General features: G+C 35.7%; 1 long non-coding RNA gene and 2 gene segments (V, D, J or C); 2 read left to right on the plus strand and 1 right to left on the minus strand.

Annotated features, from left to right (window-relative positions):
* The first annotated feature begins 1,750 nt into the window (after window positions 1-1,750).
* LOC127435837 (immunoglobulin kappa variable 3-15-like) lies at window positions 1,751-3,215 on the plus strand. The segment is given in 2 exon segments: window positions 1,751-1,899; window positions 2,034-3,215. Coding segments are annotated over 2 exon segments (384 nt in total).
* A 262-nt stretch (window positions 3,216-3,477) lies between these two features.
* Window positions 3,478-4,005, plus strand: LOC127435727 (Ig kappa chain V region 120-like). The segment is given in 2 exon segments: window positions 3,478-3,560; window positions 3,662-4,005. Coding segments are annotated over 2 exon segments (393 nt in total).
* Window positions 4,006-6,466: 2,461 nt separating this feature from the next.
* LOC127435852 (uncharacterized) lies at window positions 6,467-9,483 on the minus strand. Of its 3 annotated transcripts, XR_007896298.1 has the most exons (4): window positions 7,751-9,483; window positions 7,372-7,606; window positions 7,031-7,227; window positions 6,467-6,814 (listed from the first exon to the last, which is right to left on the minus strand). It is a non-coding gene; the product is annotated as an uncharacterized LOC127435852 (long non-coding RNA). The 3 variants fall into 3 exon arrangements; XR_007896299.1 differs by lacking the exon at window positions 6,467-6,814 and having other exon boundaries at window positions 6,974-7,227; window positions 7,372-7,534; XR_007896297.1 differs by lacking the exon at window positions 6,467-6,814 and having other exon boundaries at window positions 6,974-7,227.
* Window positions 9,484-15,322: the final 5,839 nt, after the last annotated feature.

The raw sequence follows: 15,322 nt of genomic DNA on the forward strand, positions 1-15,322 counted from the left end.
TATCTTGCATTGGGACCTAATGCACCTCCACAAGCGTTTAACATGCTCAGGGTTGCCAGATAAGAGATGCAACACCCCCAATTTGAGATTTATACTTGCATAAATTGGAAATATTCTGCCTAATGTTATACTTATTTTGTGCAATCCGGCAACCATGCAAACTTAGCGATCTCTAGTGCAATATTTAGCTGAAGGAAAAGTGTTATATGGCCACTCTGTGTCCATTCTTGAGGCTGCTTGTGACGATTGGTGTTACTAAGTTTGCAGGTAAACCTTCTCAGTGATAAAATTAAATATAAAAGTAGATCTCGGCATCATTGGCAAGCGGAGGGGTAATCACTGACACGCCAGCAAAAGCAAGCGATAGACGAATATTTGAATGTATTTTTATTTGTGCAATTTAGAAAAGTCCCCTCACACCTGTATGTTAATCCAACTCTTACAGGAATCATTTATCACAGTCATGCAGCCTGTTTTATTCAGTTGTGTGCTGAATGGAAACCATTGACGAGATCCGCTTTATGAACCTTTTAGCGTATAAACGGGTAATGTTTTGAGAATAAAATAAGTAAACTTGTCCACTTTGTGTCAAACATTTTTTTAATTAAAACAAACACCTGATGTAGAGTGTTAAGTTGAACAATAAATTAACAGGGAAGTAGAGACGGTAAAATAAATAATTTATAAGCTCAACCTTTATTCAGTGTCTTAATGCCTCATAAAAAAAAGCATCTAACTTTGTAGAGCAATACAATACTTTATGCAATTGTGGAATAGTCCCATTAGTCACATATACACTTCAGAAAATTGGGTACACAACTACTTCTGAGCATAAAAGATACAAAAACCAAATCAGTACAGAACATTGTATCTCAAAAGGAATACAATGTGCCCCCCCCCCCCCCCCCCAAACCCCCACCACCATGCACTACTTGAATTGACCCCTTTTACCCAAATAGTTGCCCACCCCTGGTCTAGAGGATTTCCTTTTTTGGCCACACAGTTGATGGTATTGTGAGAGAAGCTCTCCCAGTACGTGATATTTTTCCCTCACAACAAATATCTCTGATACGGTAAAATTATTTAAAATAAGATGGCAGAGGGAAACAGACACAAAATCAGGGATGCTGTTAGGATTTTTGGGCCCCCAACAACATTATACTGTGGGCCCCCTATCTAATCACAACCCATAACATTTTCCAAAATTCCAAACAATATCAACAGATGGGAGTGTAATGACACTTTTGAATCATAAAGACACTGCAAATAAAACCTATAAAAGGTGATACTAAAAACATGTAGACAAAGAACACATTTTAAAAATGTCTCACCTTTATGATCACAACAGTTCAATGTGGATTCCCATCATACAACGGTATTAAAAGAATTAACTGCACATTAAATCAAACTATATGATGTTTTTTTGTTTGTTTGTTTTTTACAATATGGACTATTATCTGAATGGCTGAATGAAAGTATTTAATAATCCTAAAAAATATTAAATGACTAGATAAATATAATATGTATGATTTTGTCTAAAGATTTTCAGCTATAATACAAAACAATAAAGCAACAATAGAACATGATGACATTTACATATTACATTCATTCATTTAGCGGACACTTTTATTCAAAGCGACTTATGCTGAGATGATTTTCTGGTAATAGAAATGTCTTTGGGAGTGAGCTGTTGTCTTCAGGTAAATGATTTAAATAAAGAGAGATGCTTTGCATTGTCAGCACATGCTTCAGTGACCTGAGAGTGTTTATAGTGCTGTGAGTTTAACACTTCATGACTGACAGCAGAACAGAACACAATCTTCATCATCACACAACACAAAACAACAACAATGACCTTCAGCATCATCTTCATCTGGACACTGACTCTCTGCATTCAGGGTAAATATATTGTCTTGATTATTACAGTACAAACTAAATAATGGCATTAAAGTTAAATCTCATACTGTGTGCATGACACATCAAATCACATGTTTTCTTAAGATACAGTAAACAACTTTAATCTCTTTTTTCAGATATCTCTGGACAAGTGACAGTGACTCAGGATCCAGCAATAAAATCAGTTAAACAAGGAGAAACTGTTCAAATCAGCTGTAAAACCAGTCAGCCGATTTCTGGCTGTAGTGACTGTGTTTCTTGGTATCATCAGAAACCTGGAGAGACTCCAAAACTCCTGATCTATTACATAAGAAGCCTTTATACTGGAACTCCATCTAGATTCAGTGGCAGTGGATCAGCCTATGGAAGTGATTTCACTCTGACCATCAGTGGAGTCCAGACTGAAGATACAGGAGATTATTACTGTCAGAGTTATCACTACATCAGTAGTAGCTGGGTGTTCACACAGTGATAAAGAGTCGTACAAAAACCTCCGTCAGTCAGACTGCACAGTGACTGCACTGATACTGACAGATACTGCAGCTGCTCATACAACACAATCACACACAACACTGATCAGTGGACAAACATACTATGACCTTACAATAATAAATCTTAATGAAGCTCTTTTTTCTTTTTTTTTTTTTATGAAAATGTTTTATTGATGTGACCACTACATAATTAAAGACTGTTATTGTTTTATTAGTATTTCATAACATCAAGCTCTACCTCTCATAACTACTAAAACTCCATAATTAATTTGATAGTGTAATCCTCATTTTAATTCATTTTTGCTCATGAGAGAATAATTGTCCTGATATTTTCATTTGTTTCATGTAGAGTTCATCTTTTCTCTTTGTCCTCCTCTTCATCTTCACTCTTACTGTGTTTCATCATCTGTCTGTTCTATATGATGTTCAGTGCTGATGAGTTTCTCTGTAAATTAAACACGATCTTAAACTAGAGTCACGTCCAAACATGATCTAAAGCACAACTCTTCAACAGTGAATGTTTCTCACACAAAACACTCCACATCTTCAAATCTCACACCACTGAATGTTTTATGTGCAGTTTCACCTCTGTTCTCACTGATGGACACCATATCAAATCCTAAAACATTATGTGACTTCAGATATTACACTTACAAACCACTGCAAATACATTCATGAACACATAAAAAACTCTTAAAAGTGCTCTATAAATTAAGTTTGTTATTGTTGTCATATTATCAACACTCTTCAACAGAGTTATTCATCTGTAGACCCTCAGTAAAAGGACAATGAGGACAAAATACTTCATTCAAATTAGCATTGTTTCCCATACATAAAATAAAATAAATAAATAAATAAACAATAAATAATTCTGTAGTGCTGATTTTGTGCCTGATGTTAAAATTTCAAAATGGTTAATTAAGTAGTAGCTCAGAAGATGTTTAATGTTGAGGACATTCTCCACACATCAGTGTTATGAGCTATAGTGAGACAAATAATTCAAATAGAGGGATGTTTTGCATTTTCAGCACATGCTTCAGTGCACTGAGTGTTTATAGTGCTGGGAGTTTAACACTTCATGACTGAGACTGTTTAGAATAATAACAGAAGACACAACAACTAAAATGACATTCATCAACATCATCATCTTGATCTTAGGGATCAATTTTCAAGGTAACTTCTAAATAGAATTTAATTTAATATCTTAGTTCTTTTTTCAATTCTTCACATTTTTACTCTTCAGAAAGTTTAATGTCATTAAAAATGTTTTCTAGATTGCACAGGACAGGTGACTGTAATTCAGACTCCCACACTGAAATCTGCTCAGTATGGTAACACAGTCACTTTGACCTGTAAAACCAGCAGCTCCATTGAACGCCCCTCAGATGGTCACTGTAACACTTGTCTGTCCTGGTACTTACAGAAACCTGGAGAAACTCCTAAACTCCTGATTTATTCTATAAGTACTCTTCAGTCTGGAACTCCATCTAGATTCAGTGGCAGTGGATCTGGAAGTGATTTCACTCTGACCATCAGTGGAGTCCAGACTGAAGATACAGGAGATTATTACTGTATGAGTATACACTGGATCAGTAGTAGCTGGGTGTTCACACAGTGATAAAGAGTCGTACAAAAACCTCTGTCAGTCAGACTGCACAATGACTGCACTGATACAACTGACAGATGCTGCTGTGAGCTTGCGATGGCTTGTGAGATTTGTCATACTCCATCAACATTTGTTGTTTTTCTGGGCATCATTTTAATAAATTAATTAACACATGGAGGAAACGAGTGTCATCCTACAAACCTCACTGGTGAGATGATGTAGTTCTCTCACTGGCTACAAATGAGCTGGGATGGGCAATCGCGCAACAAGAAGATTGCAGCAAATCTCAAAGCTCGCAATAGATGCATTCTACTTCCTCTTGTCCTTCCGAGTTCGTTCTTCCAAGGTAGCTTTGTAAGACTGGTATTCATAAGAATGCAAGTCTGTTCTCTGCATTCTTAACATTGAGAAACACTCGTTCACATGACAATTTACACAAGGTTAACTATTTTTGCTGCTCCAAATTTACTTAAAAACCCCACTGAGTAGAGTTGGGGTACTCAAGTTCAGACACAGACTTGAGTCTGAGTCACGAGTCCAATTGAAATGGACTTTTTAGATAACAACACAGAAATAAAAGAAATAAATGCTTTCTGCATGCAGCACCCCCTGATGTCGTAGATGTAGTCAGAGTTTGTTTCACATTGTTAAGCAAACACACATACGCACGCACACAGTCACACTCATCAGTCAACCAGTACGCTTGAATGTTACTATGGAGACTACTGTTTAACATCGATTACCAAGGTGGCTGGCACGATGAACACATAAAGACAGGTACTGTATGTAGCAAATGTACTAGAAACTAAACAAGGCAGGCACAGGACCAGACAACTGGTAAAATCGCACGCGCAATTTGTGTAGCCAAGACTGTGCTCGCATTGCGGTTTTCATCGTGGTTAAGAACTTCCAGTCAAGAACTTCACTGAGTCACCCACATCATGTCTCTCACAGCTTAGTAAAAACAACATAAAAATGAAAAAATCAGAAAAATAGTATTAATATTGGTCTATTAAGTCTTTTAAAGCATAATGAATCCACACATGTAGGCTTCTGTAGTCTCTTGTGGTCCACGCAATATTGTCAAAACAAAGCGTTATTGCTAAAGCAGACAGCAGCTCTAAGCAGATAAACAGCACCTATGTATTACTGATTTACTATTTTCAAAGCATTTAAAGTATACACTATAAAATGTATTATTCGAGTTTGTGTATGAAGCTACTTCACGTAATGAGTTGAATTTAGTTGATTATAAAGTTTTTATTTTATTTTTACCACCGGGTAACTTATGCACATGTTAGTTTTAGCCAATATCTCTGACACTTTTGAAGGACAGTTCCGGTAAATTTAAGACTCAATATTATTATTCTCCGTGTTTTTGTCATGGTTAAAGAAGACCTCAGTGAAATTCTTTAGTTGGTATTTAAATATTTCATAATGATTTTAGACTTACACGACTGCCGCTCAAGCAAATATAATATATATTTTTTATCTTCGGTGGCAGATGCTGTGAGATGCACACGGACGCATCGGGGTATTATGTGCACAAGCAGCACGCAGAACTGTTTTCCGCTAATTAACTATGTCTGTGTTAAATGGCACTAATATTAGCAGTGGGCTTTTCCTGTGTTTTTGGATGTAACATTTGCAGTCAAATCTTGAGATGTAACTTCTCAGCGAGAGCTAATTATTACTGTATTGACTCATTTGTATGTATTTTCCCAATCCAGTAGGCAGATAGAGACTCAGAAAGAAATCTCAGTATGGAAAAACAGACTATTATTTCTATTATAGGGATAATATTAGATCAAACTAAACTAAATTGAAAGGAAAAATTGAAAATTAAGAAGAAATAAAAAGAATATTAAAATTTGATAATTTTATAATAACTTATAGGCTAATAATTTATTATTATTAATTTAAATTTATAATAACCCTGTTTGTAATGACTAACACTAGTTTCACTTATTTTAGTCTATGTTTGTATTTATCAAGCTTTTGCTAAATTTTTATTGACAAATAGTTTTGCTTAGTTGTGAACGTTAAAATAAGGTTAAAATATTGATGTTGAGTTTACGGTTAAAGTTTTCAGATTCACTCGGACTCGACACGGACTCTGCCTTTTATGGTCTCGGTCTTGAGTCCGACTCAGCCCCTTTTGGACTCGGACTTGATTGTTTAAAGCTTGATTCGAACTCGACTAAGGTGGACTCGAACCCAACACTACCACAGAGTGTATACAATGACATTTTTTTCTGAACGTATGTGGATTCTCTAAATAAATCAGCCTCCGAAGGGCACTTGGAAGGGAGAGCAATCATGATAGCCATGCTGTGAGATTGCTTCAAACAGAATTTCCAAAAAAAAGGACTTGAAGGGTGAGTTCCAAATAAATTCATTTTTTGAGCCCCACACCTTTCAGTCCTCCAAAGCTCTCACAGTTTATGGCAAAGTCATCGAAGTTAATAGGGCATTGGGATGATCACTTATTAATTGAACGGCCATCTCTATTAAGCTCCCCATGGAAAGTTCCTCAATGTCATATCCACCTTTTCACTCATAACAGTGTGAAAGTGCCCACTGTCTACTCATATAAATGTAACACATCATAAAAAAGTGTTTCACTGCTGTTCACACACTCTTCAGATCATATCATGAATATGGATAAACGGGTTACACTTTACAATAAGGTTCTCTTTGTAAAGGGTTTATAAAGTGGTTCATTAATGACTAATAAATCATCTATGAATGCATTGTAAATCATTTATATGCAGTTATAACAACATGAATAAAAAGGGTGACTTTCATGCACTTTCAACACCTGTGAACCATTTATTAATGAGTTACTTGCTTTAAAAACATACAAAAGTGTACCTTAATGTAAAGTGAACACCTGTGAACCATTTATTAATGAGTTACTGGCATTAATAACATATGAAAGTGTACCTTAATGTAAAGTGAACACCTGTGAAACATTTATTAATGAGTTACTGGCATTAATAACATATGAAAATGTACCTTAATGTAAAGTGAACACCTGTGAACCATTTATTAATGAGTTACTGGCATTAATAACATATGAAAATGTACCTTAATGTAAAGTGAACACCTGTGAACCATTTATTAATGAGTTACTGGCATTAATAACATATGAAAATGTACCTTAATGTAAAGTGAACACCTGTGAACCATTTATTAATGAGTTACTGGCATTAATAACATATGAAAATGTACCTTAATGTAAAGTGAACACCTGTGAACCATTTATTAATGAGTTACTGGCATTAATAACATATGAAAGTGTACCTTAATGTAAAGTGAACACCTGTGAACCATTTATTAATGAGTTACTGGCATTAATAACATATGAAAATCTACCTTAATGTAAAGTGAACACCTGTGAACCATTTATTAATGAGTTACTGGCATTAATAACATATGAAAATGTACCTTAATGTAAAGTGAACACCTGTGAACCATTTATTAATGAGTTACTGGCATTAATAACATATGAAAATGTACCTTAATGTAAAGTGAACAACTGTGAACCATTTATTAATGAGTTACTGGCATTAATAACATATGAAAATGTACCTTAATGTAAAGTGAACAACTGTGAACCACTTATTAATGAGTTACTGGCATTAATAACATATGAAAATGTACCTTAATGTAAAGTGAACAACTGTGAACCATTTATTAATGAGTTACTGGCATTAATAACATATGAAAATGTACCTTAATGTAAAGTGAACACCTGTGAACCACTTATTAATGAGTTTTCAACATTAGTAACCCATGAAAGTGAACATTAATTTAAAGTGGATAATTAAGAAACATTTGTGAAAAGAGGTTCCAAGTCCTGCACTCCATTTGTTAATGAGTGACATCTAATGCTTAAAAATTACACAATTTATCATACATATTATACCATTCATAAATGAATATACATCATGTAGGCCTAATATAGTCTTTATTATAGTAAATAAACAGAACAATTAACATTCCAACGTGATATAAGAACATTTGTATTTTTACGTAAAGTTTGGTTCTAGCAAACGTACATTATCTTACGTTTGCATAGATACCGAAACGTACAATATTGACAGCATCTAAAATATCATCAATTTAGGCATTAACACCTTTAGAAACATACAAATGTTTACGTGTACTGTTTGAATTGATTAATATTGAATTCATGGAATTAATCAGTTCATTTCTTTGCATTTATAATCAGTTAATTGCCATCACATTTATTTAACACAGTTGATAATATAATGTGACATTTTAATAGTTTTATTCAGTTCTGTGTGATTTCTGCTGCCCTATACAACGTTTTAAAGGATTACATCACTTTAACCAAGACTAGACTTTAAAATGTTAAAATGTACAAAAACTCTGTAATCGTTTAATCACTTATTAAGCATTTTATTTTATTTTTGTTTGCCATGGGACACAAAATGAGTTTTCAGAATATGCCAAAAAGCAAAATAAACCACAAAAAATAAAACATAAATCATAAATCATAAAACAATAATAACATTAATCCACAAATGTGTTAGCTATACTCCAAATCTTCAGACTGCTTTCTGTGTGTCATGGTATTATGTGTTTTTGGTCATGTCATTTATTTTGGTAAAATTGTTCCATGCCATGTTTGTTCCTGTTTCATTGTCATGTGATCTTGTCACGTGTTTCCCATGTTCTTGTGTCTTGTCCCCATTGGTTCATTGTTTCATTAGCTTGTTTGCAGTCTCGTTATCTTGTTTAGAGTTCTGTGTGTTCATTGGTTATCATTGTCATGTGTTCTCCCAAGTCCAAGTATTTAGCCCTCATGTTTGCCATTGTCTCTTGTCAGGTATTGTGTTAATGTAACATTGTTGGTGTAACGTCATTTCATGTCAAGTCAAGTGAAGTCATATCAAGCCATGTCAAGTTTCGACATTTATTAGACAAGTTCATGTTTATGTTTTGTTCACGTTTGGATTAAACGTTTGTATTAAACTGCACTTGGGTTCTTCACATCATCTTGTCTTCGTCTACCTGTCATTGTTACTGCCAGCCATCATTACATTGTGAAGAACAGACCCAAATTCTAGTCTTTTATTCAACGATCTCCATCTCCATCCACTGTAACCATCAACCCATGTTGGTTTCGTTTTTAAAATCAAAAATTGCCACCTCAAAAAACATCTAGACCAGTGGTTTTACAGCAGTGATGTCGAATGCTCATTGGCTCTCAAGTGTCTTGTGACTGTTTGCGACATGCCGTTTTCTGTAATGTATAAGTTTGAATGAGATATGACAGCATTGTTACAGAGTGCATCAGGAGAAGGTTTACAGTGATTAATCATTTAAATTCTACTCTCCACCTCACACAATACTATTGTATGCCATCAGGGAGCACATTGGATGCAGCGCATCGCCCTCTGGACTGCTTTTGTACAGATCTTTGCCATTTTTCGGAAAAAAATATTCATATTAAATGTATCTGCCTGTTACGTGTTTTATATGTTTAATAAATGGTTATGGTTAGGTTTAAGAGTAGGGGTGGGATTAGAGGCTGTAATATATATATATATATATATATATATATATATATATTGTCACTGTACATTAATCTAATTGTTACATGTTTTTATATTGTTGAAATGTGGTTATGTTAAGAGGTTGGGGTAGGGTTAAGGAATCTAAAATATCTATAAAACAGTAAAAATGTACAAATATATTTATAATCAAATCGTGTATTCAAATATATTTGTAATGGATTCATCAATACCTTAAGTTTCTAAAGCTGAATATACGTAAAAATGTTTACATATTAGATGCTTTCAAAGTGTGCATATTGTACGTTTTAGTGTCTATCCAAACGTACAAACATGTACAAGTCTAGAAGCATGTGGCAGGGAATTAATATCTTCACGGACTTTAAAGGGAATAAAAACTCCGCCGTGAACAACGCTGCCTCTCTCCCGGATGAGCTAAATACTTTTTATGCTCGTTTCGAGGGAAATAACACCACCCTCGCGGAGAGAGCTCTCGTTGCCTAAGCTACAGAGGTTAGTTCACTCTCCGTCTCTGTAGCGGATGTAACCCGATATAACCCGACGACGGGTGAATATCCGCAAAGCCGCGGGTCCAGACGGCATTCCAGGCCACGCGGCCTGGAATCAGAGCGTGCGCAAACCAACTGGCTGGTGTTTTTACGGACATTTTCAACCTTTCCCTCTCTTTGTCTGTAGTCCCCACATGCTTTAAAATGTCCACCATTGTGCCTGTTCCAAAGCAATCCAAAATCACTTGCTTAAATGACTGGCATCCTGTTTGTCCTCATCATCAGCAAATGCTTTGAGAGACTAATCAGAGATTACATCTGCTCTGTGCTGCCTCCATCACTAGACCCATTGCAGTTGGCTTACCGCAACAACTGCTCCACTGATGATGCCATTGCATCTACAATACACACTGCTCTCTCCCACCTGGAAAAAAGAACACATGTGAGAATGTTGTTTGTAGACTACAGCTCAGCATTCAACACCATAGTGCCCTCCAAGCTTGATGAGAAACTCCGGGCTCTGGGCTTCAACAGCTCGCTGTGCAGCTGGATCCTGGACTTCCTGTCAAGCAGATGCCAGGTGGTTAGAATAGGCAGCAACATCTCCTCATCACTGACCCTCAACACTGGAGCCCTGCAGGGCTGTGTTCTCAGCCCACTTCTGTATTCCCTGTAAACACATGACTGTGTGGCAACACACAGCTCTAGTGCCATCATTAAGTTTGCTGATGATACGACGGTGGTAAGTCTGATCACTGACAATGATGAAACAGCCTACAGAGAGGAGGTGCACACTCTGACACACTGGTGTCAGGAGCACAACCTCTCCCTCAACGTCAGTAAGACAAAGGAGCTTGTGGTGGACTTCAGGAGAAGAGATAGAGAACAGAGTTCCATCACCATCAATGGAGCACCAGTGGAGAGAGTCAGCAGCTTCAAGTTCCTGGGTGTCCACATCCCTGAGGAACTCACATGGTCCATCCACACTGAAGTCGTTGTGAAGAAGGCTCATCAGCGCCTCTTCTTCCTGAGATGGCTGAGAAAGTTTGGAATGAACCGCCACATCCTCACACGGTTCTACACCTGCACTGTAGAGAGCATCCTGACTGGCTGCATCTCTGCCTGGTTAGGCAATAGCACAGCCCACAACCGCAAAGCACTGCAAAGGGTGATGCGAACTGCCAGACACATCATCGGAGGTGAGCATCCCTCCATCCAGGACATATATACCAGGTGGTGTGTGAAAAAAGCTCGGAGGATCATCAGAGACTCCATCCACCCGAGCCATGGGCTGCTCTCACTGCTACCATCAGGCAAGCGGTATCGCAGCATCAGGACCCGCACCAGCTGACTTCATGATAGCTTCTTCCCCCAAGCAATCAGACTTTTGAACTCTTGATCTCCCACGATCAAAATACATCAGCACTGCACTTTATTACTCTTACTCTTATATCTCACACCGGACTGTCATAAATTATATTATTATTAAATTATATTCTCTCTTAACAACACACTGGCAACTTACTATCAACCGACAGCCTGAATGTCAATACAGTACAATACAACCTACTGTACATTTTATATATACTATATATACTTTTTTATTGTATAATGTGTATTCTATATTGTGTGTATTGTATACTGTACATTGTATGTTATTATTTGTATATTGTGTTATGTGTAATTATGTGTATATTAGATTATAAATTGTGTTGTAAATCTGATGTTTATTGTAAATTGGTATATGTCCCATCACTGTCACGACTACTATGTTGCTTGGAACTGCACCCAAGAATTTCACTCACTATTGCACTTGTGTATATGGTTGTGTGACAATAAAAGTGATTTGATTTGATTTGATTTGGTTCAAATGTTACAAATTTTAATGTACAAATAGCTATGTATATTAATAAGATCAGGCTGAACATTCAACCTAGAAAAATAGACATGCTTACACTATCATTAGAAGAAAAAAAACACATTAATCTATATAAACTAAGGCTATATTAATACATTAGGCTAGCCTATATCTACTTTTCATGCTGGACTAATATAAGCAAACTAATAGTTCTGAACAGTTCAGCTCATAGTTTATCTAAAACATAATTAACAAACACAACCTGACAACTTCTACAGGATACATTAACAGTAAATAATTAAATAAATAAATAAACATCCCATGTTGTTCCATTAATTACCTGTGCTCTTCCCAAAGAGCGAGAAGTTGCCTAATCTATACTGTAGCATTAGCATTAGCATTAGCATTGCTCTTTCCACTGCAGCAGTTGGACTATATATGTTAAGTAAAACTATTAATAAAATGCACATTCTTTTTATATGGAGTACATTAAAAATGTATGAAATAAATAATGTTATGTTTTATGAAGGTAAATTGTACTGTTTATTTGCTTTACATAAAGTTCAGTAAATGGACATTAGACTATACATATTTCACAATATACTGTAAATGTTCAATTAAGCTTTTACAAGTACTGTAAAACTTTATAGTTTTATAAATGTAAAAACTCAAGCATTGATTCAGTATACAGTATTTTCAATCAAGCAAACTCTCAGTCCTGAACCGCTGCAGCCCCTATCGCTATTACAAGTGTAGATGACTTTATAATGCTCGTGCATAGTCATTAAAACTTCAAGTTCTGTGTCACTGAAATATGGTACGCATTTCTTCTTAGTGTCTGTTTCAATGGTGACTCGTGGATTTGGTGCTCTGTGGAGAATGCCTTTCTAACTCAAGGTTGAGTGAACTAACCCAGAACTGGTATTTTGGAACCAGAATACAGGTAATTATCACAGTTGGAGTTTCCACAGCTTCAGTGGTGAAGTGTTCAAAAATTGTATAAAAAATAAAAATAAACTCCATCAGTCAGACTGCACTGATACAGCTGAAAGATACTGCAGCTGCTCATACAACACAATCACACACAACACTGACCAACAAAAAATATTTAAAACACAAAGATCTAAAAATACTTTATTAATTTTACCACTTTGACTTGTAGATCACAATAGTGAAATGCAGAACACTAACACACAACAGTGATAACAATAGAACAGTTTTTAAGCAATTTCATAAATCATAATCTTTGGCAGTCCTAATTACAGCAATATTGGTAACGCAAAGCATTCTTTACGTGTGCTTGTACATATGGCTTAGGATAAGAAATATATTCTTTATTGTCACAAAACAAGCTCTGCACTGAACTACTAGTCAAAACTACAAAGTCTAAAAGGAACAGCAACCTTATAAAACTGTCCTTAATATATCATAAAAAATATATACTTTAAAAACCCTGGAAACCCAAAAGCCATCCCTGACACACACACACACAAACACACACACACACACACACACACACACACGTTGTTAATTTTGTTTTCATTCACTGATTTGTTCAGTGAACATTTCTGAAGATTGCATATTTACGCCAGTATGTGGCGACAAATGAACTTTATGTTATGTGTTCTATTACTATGTTATAAGTATCATTCAGTCATTTGCTCAACTGATTCGTTAAAAACAGGAGTCATCACCAAAACAATGGAAGTGAATGAGAATGATTTGTTCTCTTAAAAGAGTCATTAAAAAATTAAATTTATTTGTTTACGAAAGAAACATCAGTAGTTCAAAAACAGAGTATTTGTGCAGTGCAGAGTGGTGTTTGATGCTTTCACTTCTTTTGTACCTCACTAGTGAAGAAGAAATGTACTCACTAACTAGACAATTTTTGTCCAAAACATACATTTAATATTACTTTCTTGGGTTGAACGGTTGTATAAAAGCAACATCACACTCACAATTGTGCTTTACCTGCTGCAGCTGTGCTGATATAAGGCACAACAGCACTCATGCTAGTGTGATATATTGCTTAATTAACAGAGAATGTATGTAGAGCGTGTCAGATCAGTCACTTATGAAGTTCCATTCATGTTCAGATGCTGCCTTAGAAGACAGATGTCTATATAGACACTAAGAAGTGAAACAGCTCACTAGGATGTGGAACAGACCTCTCATCACATTCAGTTTATCAGCAGGACAATTGACTTTTTTTCTGTCAGTGTTCATCACTCAGTGAGTTTAACAGAATGGATATATTAATGTGAATATTAGTTTAGTAGCAGTACAGACTGTTGAAGATCCTGCCCACTTCTTTGCATTGTCAGCACATGCTTCAGTGGTCTGAGAGTGTTTATAGTGCTGTGAGTTTAACACTTCATGACTGACAGCAGAACAGAACACAGTCTTCATCATCACACAACACAAAACAACAACAATGACCTTCAGCATCATCTTCATCGGGACACTTTGTATTCAAGGTAAAGTTTGCATGAAAATGTTAAATGAATGAAATTGTAAAAATTTCAATGTTATACTTTTTCTAACTAATACTTTTTTTTTTTTTAACAGGTTTCAGTGGACAGGTGACTGTGACTCACATTTCCCTCTGTAAAAATGGTTCAGATTGGCGGATCGGTCACTATAAGTTGCAAAACTAACACAGTAGTGAGCAATGGCTGTGCAGGTTCATATACTTGTATGGCCTGGTACCAGCAGAAGTCTGGAGAGGCTCCTAAACTAATTACTGAATCTGCAAGCCGAATACAGTCTAATATTCCATCTAGATTCAGTGGAAGTGGATCAAGAACTGCACAGTGACTGCACTGATACAACTGAGAGATGCTGCAGCTGCTCATACAACACAATCACTCAATATAAGTCTTAAGAGACTTTAAATAATATTTATTAATATATTTTCGACTACTAATTTATATATAATTAATATTTGTATTTGTCTGGATTTTTATTTTTCACACAGTTTCAGCATGCTGTTGATTTAATCAAAGATGTGCTTTGTCAAAATGTCCATTGGTAAAAAACATCCAAATAAAGCTGATGATATTTATGCTGAGAAACAGCAGTCGGAGTTTCTCAGTGAAGAGCTCTGATTAACAGATACTGAAGAACACACATCAGAATGAATCATTCACTGTGTCTTATCACAGAGTGAACAGTTCATTCAAACATTCATAATGTCAGTATGACTGCTGAAAACTGACGAATATGAACAAACCTCATCTCTCCATTAGTCAAACTGAACTGTCTCATTTCACAGAATAAAGTGTCAAACAGTTCAACTCATATTTGCATCATCAGGGTGAGTGATTCTGTTCCTCTCAGAATAGAGCAGCTCCATCAGCAGATGTTTATCATCCTCAGAGGAGTTTCATGTTACAGTAATACTGTCAACACATAGA

This window comes from Myxocyprinus asiaticus, chromosome 46 (assembly GCF_019703515.2).
Source record: "Myxocyprinus asiaticus isolate MX2 ecotype Aquarium Trade chromosome 46, UBuf_Myxa_2, whole genome shotgun sequence".
In the NCBI taxonomy this organism is placed as follows: domain Eukaryota; kingdom Metazoa; phylum Chordata; class Actinopteri; order Cypriniformes; family Catostomidae; genus Myxocyprinus; species Myxocyprinus asiaticus.